The sequence below is a fragment of the Calonectris borealis genome, chromosome 22 (genome assembly GCF_964195595.1).
Source record: "Calonectris borealis chromosome 22, bCalBor7.hap1.2, whole genome shotgun sequence".
NCBI classification, from domain to species: Eukaryota; Metazoa; Chordata; class Aves; order Procellariiformes; family Procellariidae; genus Calonectris; species Calonectris borealis.
The window spans coordinates 9660251-9687763 of record NC_134333.1 but is presented as its reverse complement, the minus strand read 5'-3'; the positions used below and the strand labels follow the sequence as shown (position 1 = coordinate 9687763).

Sequence of the window (27513 nt, the reverse complement as noted above, 5' to 3'; positions counted from 1 at the left end):
CGCCTCCCCGGTGCTCCCAGTGCCCCCATCCCCCCAGTCCCGCCTTCCCAGTGCTCCAGCACTCCCAATCCTGCCTTCTTAGTGCCCCCCAGTGCTCCCAGTACTGGCCTCGCTGCAGGCAGATGGGAAGGGCCTGACCCCACCCCTGGGGCCATAACCCACCCCCCGAAAGAGGGGAGGGGGCCCTGGGGAGGCTCAGAGCACCCCTGCGGCCCCCCCTTCCCCAGCCCCCCCCCCAGACAGTGCCCTCGAAGAGACATGTACCTTTATTACTTTTATTTAAATGCAATTTCAAGCTCCTCGGTTTTTATTCTGTTCCCTCTTAAAACAGCCCCTCGCTCCCCGGGAGGGGCAGCCAGCGCTCGGGGAGAACCTTTTTTTACCTTTATTTAAACCAAACGGCAGCGCTGGCGGGAGGGGCTCATCCTCCAGAAAAACCCACCCCACGCATCCCTCGCCCTGCGCGCTGCCTTGCTCCAGCCTGAACAGGGAAAGTTTCCATCTTCATAGAAAAAAAAAACCCAAAACAAACCCCAAAACAGTTAGAGGGGAGGGTTTAGTACACCCGCCGCGAGCCCGCCTTCCTCCTATAGTACAAGCTTTTTACAACGTACAAAACGGATCAGTAACTACGGTTAATGCCCAGCGCACCCCGGTACTGCGAGTAAATACAGAGAAACCAGCCCGGTGCCAACAGTCGGACAGGGTAGTGTGTAAGGCAAAACATCCGCCGGAGCCCCCCGGCGCGGGGGCCGCGGCCCCAGGTCCCTCCCCACGCTCCCCCCTGCCACATAAGAAACAGAACAAACGACCCCCCCACGGTAACGGCACCCCCGGCTTCCTCCAAGGACAATTAGTGTCTTCCCGTTAAAATGCTCTAGTTTGGTAATTTAGCGTTAAAACCCGGGCTGCCACCGCCGGGCGCCTCCTCAAACCCAGCGGTGTGAAAAGCCGTCGGCTGCGGCGGTTTTGGGGTGTCGGGTGGCATTGGGGACATCCCCCTGGGTGGTCCCGCTCGCCCCCCGCTCCTCCACTGGCTCCTGTGCAAAAAAGCAATCAGCTGCGCCGGGGTAACGAGGCTCTGCCGGCCTGTCCCAGCTCCCCCTGGCTCCGCCGCCGGCGCAGCCGGTGATCGCGCAGCGCGTCCATCTCCTGACCTACCCCGGCTCCTCTCCAAGCCCTCGCTCTGCCCCGGCCCCGAGGAACCGGGCACCGAGCCACCTCTGGTCCAACAGCCGGCCGCACACGGCTCGGCGTCCGCCCAAGTCCTCGTGCCCGGTCCCGGGCCGCGGCTGGACGTGGCCCAACCCGGGATCTGCGACGAGCGAGGAGGAAAGGACCCATCCGGGCTTGCCAGCAAGGTCAGCGAGTCCCGGGGGAGATGCATAGATGAGGGTGGGCTGGCGGAGAGAGCTGGGCTGGGGGTATCTGCTCGTCCTGGCGCAGCTCGGAAAACCAAAGATGCTGGGAGTTTCTCATGCAGGATCCTGGGGGGCAGGGAGGGGGGGAGGGTCCGTCTGAGGAAGGAGGTCCATCTCTCTGCTCAGGAACAATCCGCCTGTGCAGCCCGCTTTCACCTGGGGATGGGGGGCAGAGGGGGGGCCCCACGCATAGCTGCAAGACGAGAAAGCCTGTTGAAACCAGAACCCGCACGGAGATGGCTGGCACGGCGTGCCCTGCACTGCTGGCATGTGCTGGACCGGCTGCTCCCCAGCCGCCTGCACTGGTTCAGCGGATCGCCGCCCCGGTGCTCCGCAGAGCGGGATCCGGCACGTCTGTTTTCCCTCCTCCGCACCCCCGCGCCAGCTGCCCCCCCGTACTCCCCGCAGAGATCTGGAGCCTGGGATTTGCGACTCGAACCAGCCGCTGCAGCACGCATGGAAAGCTCAGGGCTTTTCAAATCCACATTAAACATTCATTGCTCTAAAAATAAACGAGCATCCCATTCTCCCCGGAGTCTCCTCCGGGATCCGCAGGGCTGACGTGCAGCAGCAGCGGCGCAGCAAGGGCACTTTGTGCTGTGCCAGCAGCACCGGGTCCGAGCGCCGCCGCTCAGGGCCCCGCGGTCGGGCTCATCCCGGGATGCGCAGGGGCTCTTTGCCCCCCTAGCCCCTGCCCAACGCCAGCTTTGGCCACAGGGCCGGCTGCTGGGGTCCTTTTGTAACTGCTCCAGCACCAAAGGCCCTCAGCGCAGGCGGGAACAAGCCCTGCGGTGTTTCTCTGCACAGGCAAAAGAGGGGGCAGGCGGGATGGGACACCTGCACAGCCCGAATCCTCGGGGCCCCCCCGAGCGCAGCAGGCTGCCTTCGGGGCTTGGCACCCTGGGGAGCGTGTGCAGGCCCCGAGGCAACGCTGCTGCACAGAGGACGTGGACCAGGAGCCCGGGGCGGCTCACGCCAGCCCCTGCACAATCCACCCTGCCCGGGGACAAACAGGACAGCCACGGGTGCACTGCTGTCACCTCCTGCCACCCTCGAGAGCGCAGGAGGGGAACCAGGCCATGCAGGACAGCGGGATATCTCCTCCTCCCTTACCTCTGTTTGTTTTGCTGGGGTAGATTCTCTGGAAGTATTTATACTCTTCTGGGGCTGGGAAGTCTTCGACAGGATGAAAGGAGTATTTGGATTCAAAGTCATCTGCAGGGAAGGGGGAAAAGGGGCAGGTGAGGGAGGGCGGCTCTGGATAAGCACAGCTAAAGCCGAAGGGCTCCAGCTCCAGCCCCCCCGGAGAGCAGCAGCCGCTGCGAGCGCAGACCCGCGCCCGGGGCCCCACTCACCCAGGAATGCTCTGACAGTGGAGATGGAGTCCCGGTGCCCGTTCCGCACCGGCGGGGGTGGCGGTGGTGGCCCGGCTGGCGTCCTCGTGGGCGGTGGCGGCGGCTTCCCTCGGCTTGGGGGCTCGGCAGAGCCGTGCAGTCTGTAAGGGGGCGGAGGTGGGGGGGCATCGCGCCCCCCGTTTCGCAGCATCGGCGGAGGGGGCGGCGGGGCTGCAAGGAGAGCTGGGTCAGCACCGGCACAGCCCACCGCATCCTGCCAAGCCACGGCATCCCCAGGGCAAACCCTCCCTCCAGCAGCAGGGCCAAGGACATCCTCCGAGGTAGCTTTCCAGGCCAGCTGCTGAGCCAAACCGCGCCAGCAGCCAGCGTGGCCGGCCCAGGGATGCTCCTACGCGCACCCAGCAGAGATTTCCTGCTCGTTCCTGACATCTGCATTCCTCCTTGTCAGCTGCAGCGGAGGGGACCGGCCAGCCCGCTCCCCCCCCGGCTCACCGCCCACCCTCAGTGGGGCTGCTCCGGCCCCTGCACGCTCCCAGCCTGCGGCCGGACCCAGGTCACCCTCTGCGCAGGAGGGGATCCGGGGAGCAGCTACGAGCCCGCACACGCGAGGGTTCGAGGGCAGCGGCTCCACATGGAGGCAAGATGCTGCCTGCCGGGGCTGGGAAGCCACATCCACACTGCCACTGAGGCGGCGACAGGACCCACGGCCCTTCCGACCCACCTTTCACTCCTGCCCAGCCTCCCACGGATGCACAGTGGCAGTTCGTGCTCCTCATTAGGCTAATTACACACAGACTAACAGAGCAGATCCCCAGCCGTAACTCAAAGGAGGGATTCTGGCACAGCCGGAAGGACAGAGCGGCTTGGCAGGGGACCAGGCGGGAGCTGCGGTCTGGACGCGGAGCCCAGGAGCGCATGGGGGGGCACCGGGGCGAAGCCATCGCCACTCCCGGCAGCGGGGACACACTCGCGCCTGGCTCTGTGTGCACAGGGGGAACAGCGAGCTGTTTTCACCAAGCCACCCCTTCCAAGGGTGCCCGACACCAAAACCCCAACACCTGCACCAGCAGCAACAGAGCATTCATCGCCAGCTGCGCTCTGAACCATACAGGGCCAAGACCAGCCCAGAGAGGGGCAGGACGGTTCCCGGGGCTGAGCGAGGGTGTCCGGCTGCACCACCGAGGGAAAGGCTTCTCCCTGCTCTGCCGCAGCTTTTTGTCACCACCCCGGTGACTATCAGGAAGCGCAGGGGAGCAGCCGCAGCACGCACGGCTCTGGCTCCACCATGTTCTCACCTCCCACCCCAGGAGGACACACCATGCTCACGGGCAGGAGCTGCCCAGCCGCAACCCACCGCCAACATCGGGCGTGAAAGGAGCTGGATAAAGAGGAAAGAACCGGGGACGCGAATTAAACATGAGTCCAGCTACTGCCCCTGGCTCAACCCCCAGACCGACTGCCACGTGCAGGAGAAGCCTCGCTGTGCCCCGGCGCCGACTCTTCCCCTGGCATCTCCTGCCAGCCCCCGAACACCCCACGGGCAGGCGGCTGCAGCCTGACCCACCACGGCTGCTCCCGGGCGTGAAGGAGCCGGGCCCAGCAGAGCAAACGGTTCTTACCTGCTCCCCGGCTGGGGGGGTCTCTGGCCGGCGGAGGGGGGCGACTGCTCTGGAGAGACGGGGAGGCTGAAGCAGGCGGCGGTGGCGCAAGACCCCGTAAGGGGCCCGGCGTCTTCCTGTGCAAGGAGTTGTGTCTCTGCGGCAGCTCCGGGGCGGACTCGTTGATGGGGCTGGAAGGGCCGTTGGGGACACCGGGGGGTTGCCGATAAGGGGGCGGCGGGGGGGCGAGAGACTGGCCCTGAGCCCCCGACCCCGTTCGGACACTGACTGGGGAGGGAGGGGGCTTGATGGGTGGTGGGGCGGGGGGTCCGTCCCTGCTCACGGGCAGTCGCTGTCCCGGGGTGGGTGGCAGGGGCTTCTCCCGGTTGTAGGAAGAGACCTTGGCGCCGTGCGCCGGAGGGGGGGCGGGAGGCGCGGTGGCACGGCGTCCCGGCGGGGGAGGCGGCGGGGCAGACGAGCTGTGCTTCATGCCGGTGCTGCCGGCAGTGTTGGGCCGGGAGAGGTCCGGCAGGGAGGGCCTCTGCGTGCGCGGCAGCTCCGGCGGAGAGGCCCGGCTGTTGTCAGCATCATCTTGAGGTCGGCTGTTGCTGGCCGGCACCGGGGGCCTGGGGGCGGCTGCTCTGGAGCCGGGGACTTGCAGGGTTTGCTTACTGGAGCCGTCTGCGGTGAAGGAAAGCAGAGTGACTGGCCAGGCACAGCGCGGGCCGGGAGTCAGCAAGAGCGACGTGCGGCGCTTCGTCCCCAAGCCTGCGCAGAGCGCGGGGCAGCCTGCCCGCTCGGCCGAGGAGGGCCAGACCGCGGGGAACGCTGTCTGGCACAGGCAGGGAGCTGGCACCAAGCTCAGCCACACACGGCTCCTCTCTCACCACTGCTATTCGCTCTCTGGCTTGCTGGAAGGCAGGTCGCCACAGAAAATAGCAGAGAGAAACATTCAGCAACACACGCAACTCTCGGGCCCTCCAAGGAGGTTCGTGTTGTGGGACACTGTGGCACAGAGAGAAGGCAGCTTGCCTGCGGCCACACGTGGGGTGTTGATTTGGGGTCCCTGCCTCTAACCAGCTGAAATCCCCAGGCAAACACGGCAAGATTCTCAACCCCCTCCTGCCCAGGGACCTCCCCAGGGAACCCCCACGCAAACCACAGTCAGACGGCCATTACCTGAGCTGTCCTTCGCTCCCACGGGTCTGAGCTTGGGCACGCCACCTTGGAAGAGGCCACCCTTCGGCTGGATCGCAGCTGAGCTAGAGCCGTAGCTGCCGCCGCCACTGCCCTTGGGCTCTGGAAGGAGGCAGAGAGGTTAAGCCTGGTATTATCAGCTCCTCCAACGAGGAGCCACTGGAAACCAGACAGGTGAGAGCCCAGAAGCCATCCTGAAGGGCACAGCAGGACCAGCGTGGGGCTGAGCACCTCCCGGGGACAGGCCAGGCGGGTACTCACTCTCTAGGATTGGTGCACTCCGGTCATTGATTTGTGTCACTTTCTTTAGCTTGGTCCCCTTACAGATGTCCTGCAGGAGGGCCCCACGGCCCCGCTGCTCCTCTCGGCTCAGTTTTGGCAGCTCTGTGTTCGCCTGGAGACAAGAAGCGGCTCAGCAGGAGCTCACCTGTGCAGACGGATACCCCGCCGCACAGAGCAGGCACAGCCCGACTCCACCTTCCCAATTCTACTACGCTGAGCCCAGAGGCACCCCCACCCCCTGCCAGCAAACAGCCTTCTGCAGGGGCTCTCTTCCAGACAGAGCGACGGGGCTGCCCCAGGAGGTTACGCTGCCATCCCACAGGGCAAGGTTGAGACCCCGGCCTACCTAGACCCAAGGCACAGCTCAGTTACAGCCACGTGCGAGATCCCCTGCTCTCCCCCTCGAGCCGTGGTGGAGCAGAAGACACCAATGCAAAAAAAAAAGCCACGTGCAGCCCCTTCCACGTACAGACTCTGCTGCAAGGGAAACTGAGGCACAGCCCCGAAGCTCTCGTAGGCTGGATTCAAGGAGGTCCAGAGACAACACAGGGGCCCCTGGCAAGTAGCACCACATGGAGACAGGCCACCTCCCCACGCCACAACAAGCCAGGCCACCGGGTAGCAAGAAGGCCCCTACCTGACTGAAGGTGGGAGGCGGTGGGGGGCCAGGTGGCGGCGGCGGCGGGGGAGGAGGGATCGGCATCCTGGCCCGGCTCCCGGCGGCTCCGGCTGCTCAGTGCTGGGGGCAAGCCTGGTCACTCATGCCTGCGGGAAGGGAGGAAGCGGTCAGGGACTGGAGGGGAAAGCTGGCAAGCCGGCCACAGGGAAACATGGCCCCAGGCTAGCGTGCTAGTGCCCTGTGCCTGGAGCTCCCCGCACGGGGCAGAGGCTGGGGCTGCCCTCTCCCGGCTGGCTCAAAAGGGCTGCCACATTCTCCCAACACCCTGGAGCAGCAGGTCCCAGCGCTGGGAGCCAGCACGACCCCCCGCCCCAAACCGCCAGGGCCCCTACGCCAGCACAGAGCTCGCAGCTGAAACCCAGGACGTTTTTCACACGACCGCCTCGCTCAGCAGAGAAAACCCGGCCAAGCTAATCCTGCACCATTAATCCAGCTCCTTTATCTGCAGCCGGAGGCTGCTCACGTGGAAGTGCGACGGGAGCCCAAAGCCTACAGCCTGTCAGCAGGCACCGTGGCCAGCCCTGGCACACGTCCCCAGCAGGCCCCTCCAGCCACGAACGCCGTTAAATCTGCCAGACGGATCACCGAGCAGAAGGCAGATGAAGCGGCGCAGGGCTGTCCCGTGGCTCGCACAAGGAGAGACGCTCCCGTCCCCAAACAGCCCTGACACATAAGGCAGTTTTTCCAAACCACTCGGATGCTACTTCAATAACCTCCCAACACTCTGAAGGCTGCGCCCCACTCTGTTTCCACAACTCCAAAGCCCCCCTTGAAGCTGTCCAAGCAGGCAGCAAAACAAGCTTTCCCAACATCGATCCGATTACATTCCAATCCATCTCATCACAAACCCAAAACGAATCCATCCCGTACTGTGGCTTACCCAGAACGGCTCCCAGCCCGCACAGCGCTTCGCCGGTGGGGTTCCGCAGAGCCCGGCAGCTCCGGTCGGCACCGGAGACTGAGCACGGAGGAAGCGGGGACAGGAAGATGAGCCTGAATCACCAGGAGATCACAGGACGGGCCCCTGGCAAGCTCATGCCTCTGACAGCAGTGCACAGGTAGGGCCGTCCCAGCAGCACCGGCTCAGGGAATAGGAATGTGATGACTGGAGGCCTCACTCGCCACCCTGGAAGTTTCGGGTGCTCAGGGCAGAGTGAGAGGCAGGGGATAAATGCCCCTCTCCAGGCCGCAGATGTCTTTCACCCAGAAAAACCTGTTCCTTAACCATTGAAGGGACCACAATGCCAACGCCAGGAAAGAACAGGATAGTTTTCACACCTGAAGCTTCCGACTTCTGATCCCTGACCTCCAGGGCAAGCGACCAGAGAGGTCACAGATATATCCACCACGACAGTGAAAGTTTCTTTACGACCCAGGCACTGAAACCCAGGTGCCCACGACCTTTGAAATGGTTTGTATCAGGTATTAAAATCCAGATCCCTTCTGAGACTCACCTTCGATTAGATAAACTACAATTTACTGATGCCACGGTACACGGAGGCCAGGATAAGACCAGGTCCGTCCTCACGTGTCAGACATTACCACTCCCTGTCACAGCAGAGGCCTGAGAACAGGAAAAACGGACCAGCAGCATCGCTGCAATGCCAGCGGCTCCCTTGCCCTCGAGCAAACCACCAGCTCTCTGCGGTTCAAGAAAATAAATAAATCACCTTTTAATTAAAAGCAGCTCTTCTACCGAGTGAGAAACTTCCCAACTACAGACACCCTCATTGGGAAGATGTTCCTCCCTCCACCTTCTGGTGTTTTCTAAGTCACTCGAGATTTCAAGTTCTCTGGTGGCACCTGCCACACCTCTGTGGAGCCGGGGAACGGTGCGAGCTCGAACCCTCCATGACTCAGTGGGTCCTCGTCCACCTCACCGGGGCAGCCACCTCGCTCCTGCCTCTCAGAAACGCACCTTCCCCCGACACATGCGGTGCTACTTTGCTCCGGACCGACCTGGAAGCCTCGCACAGAAGAGCCGACGTCTGGCGAGTTCTCCTTCAGCCCCTTGTGCCACCAGTTCCACCACACCGGGACGCTCCACAGACTGGAACGAAGCCCGGCAAACCCATTCAGCCTGTACCTTTCCCACCAAAGCAAGATCAGAGACGGCTCATAATGTGCTCGTCTGGGACCTGCCGGCGCTGCCAGGACGTGTTGCAACAGGAGCGCTTTTCCCCCGTGCTCCTTCCCACCCCGCAGCGGGATCACAGGGCTGGGACGGCGCAGGCTGCTGCCAGGGCAGAACACCATGACGGGGGGATGGCACGACGGTGTCGCGGCACCACCGGCGGGAGGGGAGAGGCAGGGGAGCCCCGGCCTTGTTTGAACACCAGCAGCTGGAGGTAATTAGCAGAGATACAGCTGAGAAACGTGCCAGGTAATGAGACTCCTGACTCGGTCTCATGTGTCACAGGCCTGAGCCAGCACAGGAGCGGTGCCAGCACTGCGGGCCGTCACCTCCACTCCCGACCCACAGGAACAGAAACACCCACATCACCTCCCTGTTACACTCCTGCTCCAGCTGGTTACTCACAGGGTGACGTTTCCCACCCAGCTCTGCACCTCGAATCACAGGAGCCCCTTCAGATACTCCCGTGACAGGGACACACCGCCTCGCCGTGCGCAGACGGATGGACAGGGGTTTGTCGGCTGTCAGAAGACAAGTCAGTGCCACGCTGCTCGGGTCCCCCCGTTTGCCCTGCTGCCCTTCACGTAAGCCCTGTGTCAGGCAGAGCGGCTAGGGACAATCCCACAGCAACATTACCTCCTGTAAGCACAGCCGGGGAGGAGAGGGGTATTTCTACAAAGAAAACCATGAGTCATTATCTCCCCATATCTAAGATACCCTTAAAACTCGTGCTGCACCGAAACCTGCACTCAGATAAAGGCTCTGACCTAGAAGAGCGAGAGAGGAGGGGAGAGAAGAGTTTAAGCTAAAGCAGCTTGAGGATAAACTGGAGCTGAATTCCCGAGAAACAGGTCATTTCGTTTCAGCACACGGCCCCGTTCAGGTTGTGGATTAACAGCAAAGGTCACATTGAAAAATCAAAATCAAGAGGCACCGAACTCAGCACATGGTGGCTGCTGATTATTTCATACCATGAGAAAAGCAGAGAGCTTTGGGTGGGAACACTGGAGTGATCCGTGTCTGTCTTCAAAATAAAGCCTAGATCTTTAATGTTCGTGAAGACAGGCACAGCTGATAAAGATTAGGGAGACACAAACTAAATCCTCCAAGAAAAAAAAAAAAGTGGGGGTTCTCCCAGCACTGCTTACCACCCCTTAATGTCTGGCGTATGCCTTACGGAAACCATGCCCTTTGAAACAATGCTGCTCCGACAGCCGACTTCTCTGCATTTCTTCTCCTTTGTTCTTCGTTACCAGGGATCCTTTCACCAAGCCAGATCTGAGCCTTTGAGAGCTCCATATGCCGCGGCGGCAGCTCACTGCGCTTGCAGGGAAAGTGGTTTCAAAGACCTGAATCGGGGCAGCGAGAGAGACACCCGCGAGATCAAAGCGCAGAGGAGAGCTTGTCTTCGGTTAAGCCAGGAGAGGCAGGTTTGCACCTTAGCTTTCCTTTTAAAATAAAAAACAAAAACCAAGAAAGCTGTGAGAAAACCAGGAGGAAGACAACGTGTGAAAAGCTATCACTTAGGAGGAGAGAGAGTTCACCGAAATCGAGGTGACCCTGCAGCAAGCTGCTTCCAGAGCTGCTGCTCAGCAGCCACGCTGGACCCCACCATCACCGCAGCACCCCTCGCCCCACGGCAGCACCGACTTCGGGGCAGTCCCGCAGCATTTCGAATCAGGCCTCCCCTGCCAACCCTGGGTTCAAAACACTACCAAAAACCAAGAATGTTCCACTCAGCAGTCCCCTTCTCCAGCTGAATTAGCCAGATCTGGCCTGGACAGGACTACCCGCCACGTTTTTCAAGTCCCCGTTTGCTGTGAAGGGAAACGAAATGCCTTCTCCAGCAAGCAGCCCTGGATTCTGCTCATCCCTCAGGGGAGGGTTTGCTTTTTTAGCAGGACAGGCAGCAGTGACCTTCAGACGCAGTAAGCACGTTTCCTCTCTTTTCAGGGGGATTTGGGCACTGTGGCAGATTTGTATTTCACAGCTACGCTCGCTGCTGCGGCGAGCCTGCATTTGCAAACCCGAGATGAAGCGCTTCATCCTCAGGGAGGCAGCAGCTTTGAACTGCAGATCAAGAGGAATTTCCAGCCCTCTGATGTTGGCTGCAGAATGCGGCTGCACCGGTTTGGGGACGACTTCCAAGGCTGGACCTCTCAAACACCTTCCCTCCCGCCCCCGCCTTGCAGGGCGCCTTTATCTTCCACCTCTTCCCACCCAAACCCTCAGTTCCTCGTTACCCTGAGTGCAGCCCTTCCAAATTCAGAGCCTGTCCTCTGAAGCCTGACATTTCTGCCCGTTCCTAAGGAGCGAGGGCTTCGGCAGCACTGAAGATGCGACATAAATAATTTATCCTGAAAGACAGCCATCGCAGGATTTAAGGTCATTCAGGCTTTTAAGATCATATCAGCATGCTTTAAGAGAGCAAGCTGCCATCTCGATTTGGAGCGTCTCAAAGAGCCGGTGCATCTCTGCGTGCACACAGACAGACACACTCCAGCCCCGCAGGACTCAGACGTTCACTGTGAATTATTAACAACCCACGGTCACTGACAATGCATTTTTAACAAAACCCTGAACACAAAAGTTTTTAACGCCTCGGGGCCGAATTCCACAGCCCTCGGTGGAGCCACAGCTTCCCCATCCCCGACCACGGGACCCCAGTCAGGCCGTCCTTTAGCAGCTTTCCACCGAGCTCAGCTCAGTTCACTTGGCAGAGGAAACCTTTAATCAGTAGCACGGAATCGTGTCCTGACATTAGGGGCTGCAGCAAAGCGAAGAGCAGGAAAAGCCCGTCCCAGGAGGGCCTGCAGACTTCCCTGCCTCTCCCCGTCCCATGTGCCAGGCGAGAAGGGAAAGGAAGCCAGGCAGGGAGAGGTGGCACACGAGGGGACCGGGCAGGAACCGCTCTGAACCACCGCTCTCTCCGATGGAGATCTCCGATTGTTCCAGCGGGAGGAAGCGGTGGGAGACACAGGGACTTCCCGACTGCTTCGACGGTGACCCACGGCTGGGAATAACGTGCTGCACAGCCCACGCCTCGCAGAGAACAATACGCTGCTGAATGGAAAGCAGCTCCCGAGCCTGGTGGTGTTAGTCTCGAGGTCAGATTAAAATGCCTTTTTATCAGCTGCCAACAATGCGCCGTCCCCTTCACCGCGGGCTCCAACACCGTCTGCGCATTTAGAGCAAACGAAGCCTGCACGCTAGAGCCGACAGAGGCGGGAGCTCCTCGAGGCACAAGGGGAGTAAGGAAAATATTGGCGGCCTCAGGCTGCTCCGAGCAGGACGGGGAGCAGAGAAGGGCTCCAGCCACCTCAGAGCGCCTTTTAAAGCCCCCCAGCAGTGCCAGGGCCCACTCACTGCGGGCTCGTTTAGAGGCAGGCACTAACAAGCCACTCTCTGCACAGCGAACCCAGTGCAGCATCAGTCTTTGGTCTCCGCCAGGCTGCGGCTGACGCGCTACCAGTGAAGAGCAAGGAACAGCGAACGAACCCACGGCTCTTCCGACTGTCACTCAAAACCGACAGCGTGCAAAGTTATCTGTAAAACAGCACCAGACGCTCCACGGCGCAGGGCTTACGGCACCGGCGGCCTGACACAGGAGCAGGCAACCAGTCTCCAGCTCCAGCCTGCCACCCTGAGTTGACGCCGTCAGCTGCCGCAGCATCTGCAGACGCCGGTCTGCGTCACGAGGCAGGGACAGCAAAACGCCCAGGTGAAACTCTCTGCCAAAAAAAGCACATTAATTGGAGGGGGCCCTCGTTGAAGGCCACGCTTTCAAACCAAACCCCTGCGCCAAGGTTTGCGCCCAGACTCACCCCAATATCCGAGCAGTTGGCAACAAGCCGACCCACCCTCTCGGCAGAAGCGATGCCAGGCCAGTGCTGAAGGTCTGACATTTCTGGGTCTTCCTCCTCTGCCCTTCGGGAGTGGCGGCCCTGCCCCGGCGCGTGGGCCCAACAGGCAGCGTCTCCTCAAGAGGTCACTGCGCCACAAGACCACACGGGCTGTGCCGGTGTTTTAGGAGGAAAGCCAGTGGTCTGCCCAGTCCCCCGGACCCCACCCAGAGAGCTCGGTAACAACCGTAAAAAAAAAAAAAAAAACAAACAAAAAAAAACCCTGTTGAAAACCCATGAGCTACACACACGCGCTGCCTGGAGGTCTGCTGCTCTCAGGAGCCTGGATGGAGAATAACTGTGCCTTCAAAACACGGCAGGAGCGGCTCCAACTTCAACCCTGTACCAGCCTCCGCCTGTGTTTAAGCAGAGTGCTTGAACATGCCTAAGACCCCGCAGTGCCTCTGCAGCGGCCGCCCTCCTGCTCTGCCTGCAGCCCGGCAGCCCCTTCGCTCAGCAAGGCAGCCCCCAGGGCTGGGTTGTCTCCCCTGGCCAGGACCTCCAGGACAGACAGCCCCCGTGCCTGCCGGGGTCTCGCCCGCCTCCCGCCAGGCGTCCGTGATGCTCCCTCCCTCTTCCGCTGCTTTCAGGGAGGCTGAGGACAGAGACCTCCAGCTCTGGTCCCTTTTGCCACCCCTCTCCTGCAGGCCAGAGGCGCTGGGGCTCTGCCTGCTCGCCAGCCTCCCATGCTGACTCTTTTGCAAGAGCTGCTCTGAGCCCGGCTGCGGGAAGCGGCCCTGAAGGAGACGAGCAGAGCTGGGCTGGAGCGCGAGGTCTCCTGCTGTTCCACGAAACCCGGCCAAGTATTCTCAGGGTTTTCCTAGGCAAAGGCCAAGCAGAGATGCGCCAATTCGCAATCCAGAATACACAGGGCGAGTAACCGAGGCAGAGGGCAAGTCGCTGGGCGCCGTCGGGAGGTGCCTGCTGGAAGGGCACAGTCCCTGCCGCAGAATAAAGTCACCCCGAACCACCCCAAAGCCACAACGGCCTCGCAGAAAGGAAGCAGCCACTCAGAAAACCATCGCTGACTGCTTCTAAAAAAGAAATGCATCTTTCCTCTAACCAGGTTTGCACTCGGAGTCATTAGGAGAAAATTTACAAGCTACCATAGAATACCCAGCACTTAAGTGTTATTTTGGGATACACGTATACACTTGACATTTGTGCAAGACCCTAAAGGTACAGAAACTTTACAAATGGGGCTGATCCACGCCGCAGGATCGATAGGACGGCTTATGGCAAGCAGAGCCCTTGCTGGGGCAGGAGGCCGAAGGTGGCGAGGGCCCGGCCCCGCCAGCCTTCGCTGCGACAGCCACAGCTGCGGGAGGTGTAAGAGCGCGAAGGAAGCGCCTGTGTCAATGCCAAGGGGAAACCGAGCCAAGCCCCGTCAGAGCGAGTTCTCCACACAGTCAGATCCACACTCGGCTGCTTTTCAGGTCGGTAGGTGCCAAGAACACGCTGCAAATTTACAGCCGGCGCAGAGAGAGGAGGGCTTGCTTTGAGACATGGTCTAGTAACGGGGTGTGACAGACGAGAGACTCAGCAATGGGGTCCTTGCAGATGCAACCCTGTCACTCCCAGCTCCCGGACAAAGTCACGAGCACGCCCGGGCCACCGACCCAGACTCCAGCCCGGGCAAGGGAAGACTTAAGCCCCACACCTCCAGGAGGGAACACCGCTGGCCACGCAGGGAAGGTGCCCACCTGCTTCAGCGAAAGCAGAGACAGGCCCTGGGCGCAAGCAAGCGCAGCGTGCATCGCTGCAGGAGCACCACGGCAGCAGGTCAGACCTGACAAGGACACTCGAGCGCAGCAGCACTGAATCCCAGCACGCAGCGTCCCGGGGCGCAGGGCCCGGCACGACACCCACGTCTCCCCACGGCCCAGACTGCCCGGGGCCACGCTGCGAGCGAGCCCTGCCGAGCAGCATTTGCAACTCACCTCACCTGCTCCCGCTGGAAAGGGGAAAGCTCCCTGCAAACCTCCGCACCCGCCCGGCAGCTTCTCCCCTTTCCCTGTGAGCACCCCTCCCAAGCTGCCTCCGCCCCGGGGCTGCCAGAGGGAGAGTCTGCGCCCAGGGCACCGGACAGCCGTGGCTCCGGCTGGTGCAGCCAGTCCTGCCGAGCAGCAGGAATTTCTACGGTTATGGTATTGCATGTGGGAGACACCAGAGGAAGGAAGGGGAACGGGGATGGGCCGAAGGAAGCAGGGAGACATCCGAGCCCCAGCACCACGCCGGGGCATGGAGCTCCACAGCCTCTGTGTTGCAGGAGACCCCGCAGCAGGTTTCGGCTCCCAGTACTGCAGCCCCCCTGAGGCCAGTGATGAAGAAGCTGGCTCAGCTCTGGAAAAGACCGTTTAATTTTTGAACCAACCTCTTAACATCAGAGCGAGAAGCAAGCCCTGGGAGCTGCACTCGTTCCAGAGCTGCCCTGGCAAAGCCGGCAGGAGAAACCCAACACGCTCAGCCCCTCGTTAGGAGGGCGCTTTCCCCCGCTCCCTCCTCCCACCTTTGCTTCCCAGCAGAAAGCTACTTCTTTGGCAGAGCAAATCTGCCTTCCTTCCAAGCAGCCAGATGTAAGTAAGTAGGTCAGACAAGGACCAGAGCGCCTCGACAACAGCACTTTAAAGCAAAGCAAAGCGGGAAGCGAGCCCTGACCTGGAACATGCCCCGTCACCTTGGTGCTGGCGGCGAGGGGGGGCTGGCATGCCTCACCTCGGAGTTAACGCGTTCAGCAAGAGCAGAAAATCCAACAGCAGCAGGGTGGCACTCTGCGGTGACTTTTGTGTCAGGGTCTAATACCCTGTGGCTGCAGCAGCCGAAAGCTTTGCAGCCTCGCACGTCTGCGGCACCAGCCGGCCTGCCACGCTGCGGAACCACAGACCTACTTTTAGTGGCAAATACTAAAACCGACCCAATTCACTGGGAAGGGAGGCAGAGGGGCGGGCCGCGGTGGTAGAGGTGGCACCGGTCAGCTGCGCTCCCCTCCGTGCCACGCTCACGTCTCAGCACCGGGCACAACACACGCTCTGGATGGCACCGGCTTGGCATGCCGCGGCCAACAGCTCCCGTTTGTTCATGGCGGGACGAAGCCAAGCCCTCCCTCACCCCCCACGGCACAAAGAGGGGTCTGTGCTCCCAGCCCCGGAGCGGCCATGGGAAAACAGGCTCTGCCTTCGCATTCCAGCAACAGAGCGCGGCTGCGAGCAGGAAAGCCGCCGTGCGGCCACCTGGCAGCCCCCACCGGTGGGGAGCGCGGCTGCCGTCACGCAAGGTGCGAAGAGGAGTCGTCTCCGCGGGGGGCTCGGCCAAAGCAGCGCTGCCGAAACACCTTGGGGACACGACACATTCGATAAGCCAAGACAGGCAGGAATGAAAGCAGGCAGCGGAGCTGTGAAAAGCAGAGGACGCGCTCGCCAGGTAGCTTTGCCCCAGAGAGCACATCCGAATTGGAGCCGGGCGGATTCACACCTCAGCTGCAAACCCAGCCAACTCCTTCGGCAGCGGAGACGGGAGTCAGGTCAGATTAGATCCTCTCTGCCAGCCGTCAGCGGGGCAGGGACACTCCACACCAAAGATCAGGCCAGGCCAGAGCAACCCGGGCAGACACCCATCCGCAGCCAAGTCTGCCAAAGGTAAAACGAGGACGATTTGGGATCGCGGCACCTCTCCAAGGGCTCCTGCTCAGCGCAGCGCACAGGCTGCGGTTCATTGAAATGACTTTCATGCAAAACCTCTGCCTCCACCTGGCCCGAGGACGCTGCCGCACCGGCTCCTTGCTGCCGCCTTCCCACCGGCCTCCAGCCCACGTTCCGCCTGGACAGCGGGATTGGGAAACCCGGAGCAAGGCAGTCACGAGGCGTTCAGCGCCCCACGTCCGCCCATCAGCTGAGGGTCAGGAGGCAGCCGGCGTCCCCTCCCTCTGCGTCCCACCCCACGGCCCCAGAAACGCTGCTCAAGTCCAAGCGGGTGGGCGGGGGGCACAGCCTGGCCCCCACCCGACTGCAGGGGGGTTGCTAGAGCAGAGCTGTGCTTAACAGCAGCGGGGACTCGAGGTAAACCCCTCAAAAAATCTGTCTCTGAGCAGCGCTTGGAGAATAAGCTGTTTCAGAGGACGCTGCGCAGCGCTGGGCTCACTGGGGCTTTGGCCTGCAGTGCCCCAAACCCACCCTGGCTGCCGACTCCCCGAGGTTTGGGCTCGCTGCAGCTTCTCCGTGACAGGGCAAACACCAAAACAAGCAACACCTCAACGGGAGCAGAGCCCCGAGGAGGGACAGCTGGGCGCCCAGGCACACGGCTCACGGACGCAGCCTGCCTGCTGGGCTCGTCCCCGTGCGGCACATGTACCCCACAGCCTGAACCCATCCTCGTCCCTCCCGTGCCACGGCCAAGGGCATCGAGGCGCACGGAGAACCCTGCGAACAGAGAGCCGGTGTGGGCGAGAGCCGCTCGCCAGGGCCAGCCGTGCACTCAAGGGCAGGCGTGAGCTGCATCAATTCTGCTGAGTCTTCGCAGGGGGAAAGGCTGCGGCTGTTCATGCCACGGCGCTGCTGCTCTCCCTCTGTCCCAAAGGACACGCAGAAAACAATCAGCTACTTATTTCATTTGCTTACAGCCAGGGCTCTGGAGGGGTCCGGCGCATAAACCCGCAGCAGGAATCCGGTCCTCAGGGCTGGGGCGCTGCCTGGGCAGTGTCTGGCGGGGGCAGGCGCGCCGTGCGGCTACGTGGGTGGGGAGGGCCAGCGGACTGGGAGCACGCAGCCGCGGCGGTGTTTACCCGGAGCAGAAGGGAGAGCTCAGCCTCCACCACGGCACTCGCAGCACTTTGCTGCCCAGCCATATGCTGCCCCGCGCTCGCGTTTTCGTAGGCAGAGGCTGCTCAGGCCGCAGTTTGCCAGCACCGGGCCCAGAGGAGTGGCCAGACTGCGACACTGCCTGGGCACCCTGGGAGTATCGTCCCCCCAGGTCGGCACAACGGGTCACCCAAACCTCCCACGGCAGCTGCCCACACACGGACACGGACCCTCCCTGCTCTCCCAGGGAGCACCGCTGGAGGGGGGCGAAGGGAAGAACGTGACACGGGGAGGAGCAGAGCGGGGAGAAGCTGTCCCCGGGGTCCCCGCAGAGCCCCCCCGCCGCCACCAGTGCCCTCTGCCAACACCCCTCCAGCACAGACCTCCCAGCTGCACCAGTGCCTCCCCGGGAAACTCCCCCACAACCTCCCGCTGCAACTGTCCCTGCAGACCCCGCTGCGCCCCACGCAGAGCCCAGCGCACCCACCGCCACCCCTGTCCCACCGCGCCCCTACGGGCCCACCGCCCCAAAGCGCCCACCGCCACCCCCGCCCTCCTGCACCCTGAAAGAGCCCAGCGCGCGTCCCCCTCCCCAAAACAGGACCCACACAGACGCCAGCGCACCCCAGCTCCCTCGCCCCGCCGCACCCCGCGGGCCCCGGGTACCCCACAGCCGTCCCGGGCTCCTCACAGGCCCCGCGCAACCCCCCTGCACCCCACACGCCCACCCCGAGCCACCGCACCCCACACAGAGCCCCGCAGCCGCAGCCCTCACAGGCCCCGCGGCCCCCGGCCCGGTGCCCCCGCGCTCACCCGCCGCCCGCGGCCTCCTCCCGCCGCACCCGGAAACGCGGCCCGGCGGCGCCGTCCGGCCTCCAGCCGCCGCCAAACAAAATGGCGGCCGCCGCCCCTCTTGCGCCTGCGCTGCCTGGACAGGATGTGGGCGGGGCACGGCGGGGCGACAGAGCCGCGGCGCCATGCTGGGGAGGTCGGGCGGCCATGCTGGGAAGGGCTCTCGCAGCGACGTGCTGCGTAGCGCCGTACGGGCCGCCATCTTGGGAAGGTCACCCCCGCAGCGGCAGCGCCTGGCTCCGCAGACGTCCGGAAGAGCGAAGGGAGCGCGGCGCCACCGGGCAGTGAGTCCCCGCTCGGGGCCGAGCCGCCCCTGCGGTCCGTAGGTGCCGCGGCCGAGTCCGGCTACGGTCGCCAGCTCCGCCCCCCCGCCATGTTGGGAAGGTCGGACGGAACAGTCGCGGCTGCCATGTTGGGAAGGTCACGCCTAGTGGCTCCGTGCTGCCGCCACCTTGAGAAGGTCGAGGCCCCCCCGTCGGTACCGGGACGTCCGGAGGGGGGTGTGCGCGCGCGACCCTCCGCCCCCCGCTGCTCCCGGCATGACCTCACCCAGCAGCACGGCTATGACCTCACTCCCCAGCATGACATCACGAGACGGGCGCCGGGACAGCCTTTTATTGGGGCTCCGCGCCCCCGCCCCCCCGGGCTTTTTTTTTTTTTTTTTTCTCCTTCTTCTTTTTTCCTCCTTTTTTTTAAAAAATAAATGTACAATTCCGGACGGCGGCTCGGTACAAAATATACACGTCTGGGCGGGCGGGGCGGGGCGGGGGGGCACGTACAAAAATAGAGGGGGGGCCAGCAGGGCACCCCGGGGGCGGGGGGGGACACGGACCCCCGGGGGTCCCTGCACCCCAGCCAGGGGGAGGGGCGAGGGGGGCTGTGGGGTGCCAGGGGGAATGGGGGGGGGGGATGCGCCCGGGGTCCCCAAACCCGCCCCCCCGACCTCCCCCCGTGCCAAGGGCGGGGGGCAGCACCCAGCTGCGCCCCCCCACCCCGCGCCAGGCCGGGGGCCCTGGCCAAAGTGCATCAGTGCTGGGGGGGGGCCGGGCCCCCCGGGCGGGGTGGGGGGTCCCCGGGGTGGGGGGCCCCCCCCGGCCCTCACTGGCTGCCGGGCTCCAGCTTGTAGGAGAGCTCGAAGAGCAGGTTCTGGTTGTCGATGACCCGCAGCTGCCGCACGTAGGCCTTGGTCTGCAGCTGGCTGGGGGAGGCCTCCAGCTCCAGGCCTGGGGGGGGGTCAGTGCCGGGGGGGGGCAGGACCACGCACCCCCGGGATGGGGATGCAGGGCGATGGGGATGCTGGTCCAGACACATCCCCGTCCCACGGGGCCAGCACCAGGGGCGTGGGGCCACGCACGTCCCCCCCACCCCGCCGGGTCAGCCCCCTCCCGCAGCACTGGCCCCTCGCCCCCGCCCGGCCGGGGCTGCGGGGGTCCCGGCCCCCCGCCGTACTCACAGAGCGGGCGGCTCCGGTACTTCCGGACAGTCCTCACTTTCTCGGCGATGCAGTGCTGCGGCAGAGAGCATCCCCCCCCGTCAGCCCTCGGCCCCGCGGGACCCTGCCCAGCCCCCCCAGGGACCACCTGCCCCCCAAGACCCCGGGGACTGTCCCCCCTCCGGGACCCTGCTGCACACCCTGAGGCACCCCTAGCACCAGGGACACCCCCCACAGATCCTATTCTGCACCCCGGGGACCCAGCACCCCCAGGGCCCCCCACCCTGCTGCAGGGACAGGAGGGCCCCAACCCCTCAGTGCGTTCCCCCTTCCCTGGCCTCACCCGGGGGTCCCTCCGCCACGTCCCCCCATCCCAGCAGCCCCCCGGCAAGGGGCACCCACCAGCTTCTCCACGTTGACCAGCCCGTCCAGGAGGGTCTTGCTGCCTTCGTGCAGGAAGGTCAGATCTGGGGGGCGAGCAGGGGGTAAGGGGGGCCCCATGGGGCAGCAGCGGGACCCCGGCCCACCATGGGCTGCGGGCAGCCCCCGCGCCCCCTTCACCTTTGAGGATGAGCGGCACGAAGGGGATGAGGGGGGGTTTCATCTTGGCCAGCACCTCCCGGTAGGTCTTGTGGTTCCTGCAGGGGTCCTGGGGACGGGCGGGGGGTCAGGCTGGGGGGTGGCTCCCCATGGGTGCCAGCACCCTGCCCGGGCTGCCCCGGACCCCCCCACCACGCTGGCCACCACGAGCACAGGGCCATGGCCATTGCTGGTGGCCTGGGGGGGGCAAGGACGGGAATGTCCCCTGCCCACCAGCTCCCCAAATACCCCGTGGGGGGCATGGGGGCTCCCCAATACCCACAGGGTGCCCGAGCACCTCTCACCGTCAGGTTCTCGAATTTCCGAAACAGGTTCTTGAATTTCCCCGGGAGCTTCTGCAAGACAAGCCCGGGGGGAGCCATGAGCACCCGGGCTGGGGTCCAGGAGCACCCAGGGGGGGTCCAGGGCACCCCACGGCCCCTTACCTCCCAGGTGAGGCGCAGGCGGCTGATGGCGGCGTTGTTGAGCCCGATGATGACGGCGTAGAAGGAGAGCATGTCCTGGTTCTGCTTGCATCTGGGGGGGGAGAGGGTGAGGGGAGGGCAGGGGACCCCCCTCTGCGCCCCCCGGCCCTGCACTCACATGGCGGCGATCTTGATGAGCTTCTTGAGGAGGTGGGCGCGCTTGCCCAGCGACTCGCAGAGCAGCAGCTCGGTGCCCACCCAGTGCTGCACCTCGCTGCACCGCTGCAGCAGCAGCTCCAGGTTGGCCGTCTCCCGCCGGCCCCGCTCCCCGTGGAACACGTAGTCCACGAACTCCAGCTGCCAGCGGGGGGGACGCACACGCCGTCAGAGCCCCCTCCCAGGGCGCAGCCCCCCCCAGCCCCCCAGTCACCCCCCCACCTCGTGGATGCAGCGGAAGAGCTCCCAGTGGAAGGCGGTGAGGTGGTTGGCGATCTCCTCCGGCTCCGCGCGGTGGATCTCCGTGTCCCCCGGGACCACCTGGATCTCCTCGGGCAGCGGCACCTGCAAGGGGACGGGGAGGTGCTCAGGGGGTGCTGGAGCACGGGGCTGGACCACGGGGGTCCCACAGGAGAGTCCCCCCTCTTCTGCCCAGGGGGTCACCGCAGCCCCGGGGCCGGGCAGGCGGGGGTCCCCGGCGCGGCGCCCACCAGGGAGTCGAAGGTGTCCCTGGTGCAGGCGAAGAGGTGGCTGTTGATGCCCAGGGTGGTGAAGACGCACTCCTCGCTGGGCTGCAGCACCGCTTTCTCTGCGGGCAGAGTGCAGGCAGGGTGTCAGCTCCGGCCAGAGCCCTGCCCCTGCCCGCAACCCCCCCGGCCCTGCGGGCACCTCCGGACGAGGCCATGGTGACGAGGATGAGGGCGTCCTCGCGGGCGCTCTGCTCCTCCGAGTACTGCAGCTTCTCGGTGACGGAGGCCAGGATGTCCTGCACCGAGGCCGAGAGGCGGCTGCGGATGGTGACGTACGAGTGGTCGGGCATGTACACGCGGCAGAAGACTGGGGAGGACGGGGGGGCGTCAGGGCCGCGCCGGACCCCGTGCGCCTCCCCAGAGCGCTCCAGAGCCCTGCTTGGGGAAACTGAGGCACGGAGTAGGCACGGCCCATTTCAACCACCGGCGGGCCAGGGAGGGGACCCCAGCACCCGGCCCGGTCACTCACTCTCGTCGGAGCCCCGGAAAGCCACCCGCGTCTGCAGGCACGAGTCGATGCGGCGGAAGTGCCTGAACAGCGGCTTCACCTGCTTGTTCGGGGGGGGCGTCTCGTCGGCCACCCTGCGGCACCGGCGCGGGGTCAGGCAGGGGCACCAGCACGGCCAGCACCCTCGGGTGCTGCACCCCGAGCCCTGCCAGGGTGCTCTGCTGGAGCAGGGGACCAGAGCCCCCGACCCGGGTCCTTGCTCAGTACCAAAGGGCTGCTAATGACCACCCCAGCTCCTGGGCATCCCCAAGGACCACGACTCCTTGTCCCTCCTGGGGACCCCCTGACCCCCAGGATGCCCCATCGCCTCTGGGGACCCCCTGCCTTCCCCTGGGACCCCCTGCCCCCCCACTCACTTGAGCTCCACGGTCTCCACGAGCTGGTGCAGCTTGAGGATCTCGTCCTCCAGGTCATTGTAGAGGGACGTGTCCTTCATGATGAGCAGGTAGAGCTCCTGGGGGGCGAGAGGGGCTCAGGCGGGGGGCGGCGGGGGGCTGCGGGGTCACGGGCGGGGGGCACCCACCTTGATCACCTTCCCGGCGCTCTCCTCCTCCTGCAGCAGCCCCTTGTAGGTCTCGAGGAAATGCAGCAGCACGGCCAGCACTGCCCGCTTGCGCCGCAGCCCGGCCCCCTCCTCCCAGCGCGGCGGGGGGCTGCCCACCGCCAGTACGAAGGTGGCACCGTCAAGGAAGCACCACGGCAAGGAGGGACCCCGGCCACCCATGGGCACCCACCGTGTCCCGGGCACCCCTTGTGAGCGTCTTTGTGCCCAGCCTGGTGGCACCCCTCTGCCCACCTTGTGCCCAAACCCCTGCCCTCCTCACAGCACCCATATGCCCGCCCTCAGGGCACCCCAGTTCCCTCCTTGCTGCTCCCATGTGCCCCCCCACGGCACCCTGCTGCCCTCCTCACGCCCTCCTCCTTGCAACCCCATGCCCACCCTCGTGCCACCCTCATGGCACTCCCGTGCCCACCCTCCTGCCCACCCTGATGCCCTCCTGGTTGCACCCTCACGTTCACCCTTGTGCCACCCTCACACTCTCCCTGTGCCAGCCTCGGACCCCTCCTCATTGCAACCTTGTGCCCACCCTCCTGCCACCTTCACGGCACCCTTGTGCCCACCCTTATTGCACCCTGGTGCCCTCCTTATGCCTAGCCTCGGATCTCTCCTCATTGCACCCTCATGCCCATCCTTGTGGCACCCCAACGCCCTCCCCACGCCCACCCGCTGCCCCCCCGGTGCCCCCTCGTGCCCCCCAAGGATATTGCTGGTGCAGCTGCTGCAGGAAGCGCTCGGTGGGCAGGAAGAGCGAGTGCGTGAGCACGATGTCGTCCAGCAGCAACTCTGGGGGAGACGGGGGGCAGGCGTGGGCACCCCGCCCCGCACAGCCCCCCGCCGACAGCCCCTGAGCCCCGTGCCCAGCGGAGCGGGCGGCCGAGGGAAGCGATGCTAATTCCCAGGCGACACCAGGAGATGCTGAACCCCACGCTGAGCCCCCCCGTGCCCAGCGCTGACTCACGGACCCGCTCCCAGCCCTGCGGGGCAGCCGGGTCCCGGGAGGAGCACGGCGCAGGGGCAGAGGCACCGGCAGGGCAGGACCTGAGCCGCGACGCCCCGGCATGCCCGCCGGCCCCGGCGAGAGCCCGGCTGTGGCCAAACCGGGACACGGCTCGGGGCAATGGGGACACTGAGGCAGGCAGCGAGGGCAGGCGGCAGCAGCAGCTATCGGGGCAGCTGCGCTGGTGCCAGGCGAGCCGGTGCCTGCAGCCGGGCTCTCTGGGCCAGCACAGGCGGCACCGGCCCTGGGGAGCGTGTTTTAGCATGGTACAGCTGGGTGAGCCGAGGGGCCGATACCGGCAGCGGTGCCCGTCAGCGCCAGCACCCAGCCACCACCGTGACCTTTGGACAAGGCACCGCTCCCTCGCCCAGCCCCGGAGCAACCCTCGACCCTGGGCCCTGAGCAGGTCCCTGGCCGGATGGGTGCCCGGGGGCTGTGCCTGTGTGCCCCAGGGACGCCGTGGCTGTAGCGGGGCCCCTGGTGTCCCCTCAGGGCCACAGGAGTTGTCCCCGTGGGAGGGGCCTAGCAACCCCCCCCAGCCGCCCCCCGGGCCCCAGCCCATTAACCAGGCCACGGATCTGTGCCGAGCCAGGGCTGAGGCTCCCCCGGCATCACCGCGCCGGGGCACAGCGCCCGCGGGGGACGAGCTGCCGCCGAAAGCGGGACACAGCGGTCTGGGGCTCAGGCTGTACCCACAGGGCCCCCCAGTCCAGCCCAACAGCACTGCTGGGCCGGTGCCCCACATCCAGGTGCCCCCAGGCTGGGGCAGGCAGGGGCACTGGTGGGGGGGCACCCCCAGGACAGGTACACGGCCCCCAGCTCCCCCCAATCCTCCAGCCCCCCCTGCCCCGGGTGCAGCCCCCTCCCAGGCTCTGCCTGAGGGGCAGAAGGAGTCAAACAACACCTGCCTCAGTTTCCCCATCCCTCTGCAGCACCCACGCCATCCCCCAGAGCCGCAGGGACAGCTTTCCTGCGCCAGGAGAGCGTGGCTGGTGAGAGCCCTCGGACCCCCGCGCTGGCTCCTGCTTCCCCCACTCCCTGCCAGCCCGGGCACCGCAGGGCTGGGCCCGGCAGCGTGTTGGTGCAGGCAGGGCCTGGTGCTGCCAGTCCCATCTCGCTCCTACCCAAAAGGCTCCTTCGTGTCGGTGAGCCCCACCCCACCCCGGGCTACCCTGGAGCATGGGGCTGGTGGCAGGATGGGGTGCCCCCCTGCCCCCTGGGTGTCCCCCAGCCCCGCACCCCTGGCAGCTGAGCAGGGTTGGCCGGAGCAGGGATCCCCATGGTGTGGGAGCGCTCCCAGCCCGCGTGCACCCAGTCTGGCTCCCACCCAGCTCCGTGCACCCAAAACCACTCCGGCACCTCGGCATCGCGGACACCGGGGCACCGGGAAGCCTGTGCTGGAGCAAAGGGGCATCCGCCCGCCCCCCCCCGCCCGCTGCGGCTCCCGTCGGGGCTAATTTTAGCACCGGGAAAATGTTAAAGATTAACCGGGAGGCTGTCGGCTCTGCGCGGTGCGGCGGCAGTCGGTGCCTGGCCAACCTCGGCCTCTGCCAGGCCTGGTGCTGCCGCCGAGCTCGCTGCCATGCCGAGCCCCCCTCCCCACCGTCCCCCTGCCCAGCCCCTCTGCCCCAGCGCGAGGCCAGGAGCGATGCCCCGTGGGACCCCTGCCCACTCTGCAATGCCCCTGCCCGCCCCACTGCCACGGGCACCCCGGGCCGCTGGGGACCCAGCCTGACCTTGCCACCCCAACCGGGCACCCGCCTGCGCCCTGCGCGGTGCCACCCGCCTCGCCGGGCACCCGGCGCCTCCCACCCCGGCGTCTCCCACCCCGGCGTCCATCAGCGCATCCCCCGGGGCAGCGGCCGCCCAGCAGCCACCCCCGGCCCCCCCCGCCGCCGCATCCCCCCCCCAGCATCCCTCACCGCAGCGCCCGGCCGCAGCCCCCGCGCTCCCCGCACCGGGCACCCCCGCAGCCTCTCCCGCCGGTGCCCGCAGCCCCTCCATCCCCCCGGCCGCGCTCCCGCGGGGCCCGCAGCGGCCGCCCCGCCAGCCCCGACCCGCGGTACCTGCTCCGCAGCCGCGGCCGTGCGCGCCGCCCGCCGGCAGCCGCTCGAGGAGCGCGGCCAGGAGCCGCTCGGGGGGCGCGGGCGCGGCGGGGGCGCAGCCGCAGCCGCAGCAGCAGCGGGCGGCGGGCGGCGGCTCGGGGCTCGGCGGCTCCCGGTCCCGGTCGCCGCCCGGGGACGGCTCCTCGGGGGAGCGGAGCGGCGCCTCGGGCGGCCGCAGCTCCAGCCAGCGGCCCTCGCCCCCCGGCTGCGGCCCCGCCGGCCCCGCCGGCTCCTCGGGGGAGGCGGGCGGGCGCGACAGGCTCTGCCGCCGCGGCCCCGGTCCCGATCCCTGCCCCGGTCCCGGTCCCGGTGCGGCGGCGGGGCGGGCGGGCAGGTGCGAGCCCGGCTTCTTCAGCAACTTCTCCAGCGGCTTCATGGCCGCCCGGGCGCGGCGGCGGCGGCGGCTCAGGGGGCCATGGGCGGCGGCGGCGGCGGCGGCGGGGCGGCTCCGCTCGGCTCGGGTCGGGCTCGGGCCCCGGCGCCGCTCCCCGCCCGCCCCGCGCCTGCTGCGCGCTGCGCCCCGCGGAGCCGCCGCCAGCGCCCGCCCCGCCGCCCCGCCCCCGGCCCCGCCGCCGGCACCTGCCCGCCCCCGCCCGCCGCCGCACCGGGAACGGCACCGGAGCGCGGGGGCCGGGGCCGGCCCCGTCGCGGGGATGCGGTGACCGCGGGGTGCTGCCGGGACACGGTCACACACGGGGACGCGGTCGCCCCCCCGCCCCAGCAGCCCCGCACAGGTGATGCGTTGCGCACCCCCCCGTACTCCCCCCCCGCAGCACCGTCACAGCGGGGACACGGCCACACGCCATCAGTCGCGCTCAGGGAACACATTGGCAGAGCCCCCGCATCGCCCGCACCGTACAGCCTGGCAGGGGGGGACACAGCCCGCACCCTGTCACCCCCCCTGCCATCACACCAGCGGCACCATCGCACACCCCGACCGAGGGACACGGCCTCACCCCCCGCGTGCTGTCTCACACCCATGTCACACCCCTGGCACACCCTGACGCCCTGTCCCCTGGCACACCCACACGGCCCCCCCATGCCAGCCCAGTGCCCCGGCAGCCCTGGGGCACACGGGACCGTCCCCCCATGGTGTCCCTTCCATGGGGGGCACGTCCTCAGGCCCACCCCGGCCCCCCAGCCCAGCTGTCTGCACCCCATCACAGCGTGGGAAAGGGCCAGGGGTGGGTGCAGGACCCCCCACTCGGGTGCGGGCACCCCCTGGGGCCAGGGCCACCCTGCGGGCAGGGCTGGGCAGGTCGGGGCAGCTGCCTGCCCCCCGCGCTGCCTGCCAGGCCGGGAACAGGCCCTGCCGGGCTGGCAAGCCGGGGCAGGTGCCGGGGCAGGGCAGGGTGGGACGCAGCACCCGCCTGGGGCAGAGCCGCCGTGCCCCCTGCCTGCTGGGTGCTGAGCACCCGCCCTGCCTGGGCCCTGCTGCCGCCAGCCCTGCCCCGAGCAGCTGGGGAGGTGCCAGGACCGGGACCCGCTCTGCACCCCTCCGGGTATGGCAACGGTGGTGACAGCAATGGGGGGACAGACCCCGTGTACCCCCACAATCGCCATCTCCCAGGTTCACTCCCTGCAAACCCGCAGCCCCGCGGCAGCCCCAGGGTGGGACGGCGGCAACGGCCGGGGGGACACAGCGGGTGACCCCGTAGCCCTTGCTGTGCCCGGGCAGGCAGAGCCGGGGGGTTTGGGGAGGGATGGAGGGACGGGGGGTCCCAGCAGATCCCGCTTTGTTCCCACTTCGCCTCCACCCGGCAGTTGCTTGGCAACTCCATCCGTGCGGCTGCGGGAAAGCGGCAAAACATGTCCCCATGTCCCCGTCCCTGGCTGCGAGGGGCCCGGTGGGATGGCATGGCACGGCCCGGTCCGGCCCAGCCCTCCTCCGCCCCATGGCACCTCCACCCGCCCCGCCAGGCGCCAGCGCTCAGAGCCCCCCCCAT

The 27513-nt window shown here is 66.0% G+C and overlaps 2 protein-coding genes across 7 annotated transcripts; both read right to left on the bottom strand.

Annotated features, from left to right (window-relative positions):
* Positions 1 to 261: 261 nt before the first annotated feature.
* On the bottom strand, positions 262 to 18264 carry WIPF2 (WAS/WASL interacting protein family member 2). Of its 6 annotated transcripts, XM_075171611.1 has the most exons (10): positions 18175 to 18245; positions 16040 to 16194; positions 9815 to 10114; positions 6491 to 6618; positions 5833 to 5965; positions 5554 to 5673; positions 4396 to 5055; positions 2777 to 2986; positions 2535 to 2636; positions 262 to 1614 (listed from the first exon to the last, which is right to left on the bottom strand). In XM_075171611.1, the coding sequence occupies exons 4-10, from the start codon at positions 6554 to 6556 to the stop codon at positions 1574 to 1576; spliced, it is 1332 nt and encodes a 443-aa protein (XP_075027712.1). In that variant the 5' UTR covers positions 6557 to 6618; positions 9815 to 10114; positions 16040 to 16194; positions 18175 to 18245; the 3' UTR covers positions 262 to 1573. The 6 variants fall into 6 exon arrangements, with proteins under 6 accessions (XP_075027712.1, XP_075027709.1, XP_075027713.1 ...); XM_075171608.1 differs by lacking the exon at positions 16040 to 16194 and having other exon boundaries at positions 18175 to 18262; XM_075171612.1 differs by lacking the exon at positions 9815 to 10114.
* A 961-nt stretch (positions 18265 to 19225) lies between these two features.
* On the bottom strand, positions 19226 to 25943 carry RAPGEFL1 (Rap guanine nucleotide exchange factor like 1). The gene is made up of 15 exons (XM_075171606.1): positions 25529 to 25943; positions 23170 to 23248; positions 22427 to 22577; positions 22260 to 22357; positions 21865 to 21977; positions 21535 to 21702; positions 21357 to 21454; positions 21088 to 21210; positions 20828 to 21006; positions 20671 to 20761; positions 20530 to 20580; positions 20207 to 20294; positions 20048 to 20112; positions 19667 to 19721; positions 19226 to 19436 (listed from the first exon to the last, which is right to left on the bottom strand). Exons 1-15 carry the CDS (start codon positions 25941 to 25943, stop codon positions 19312 to 19314), a joined length of 1899 nt encoding a protein of 632 aa, XP_075027707.1. The 3' UTR covers positions 19226 to 19311.
* Between the last annotated feature and the right edge of the window lie 1570 nt (positions 25944 to 27513).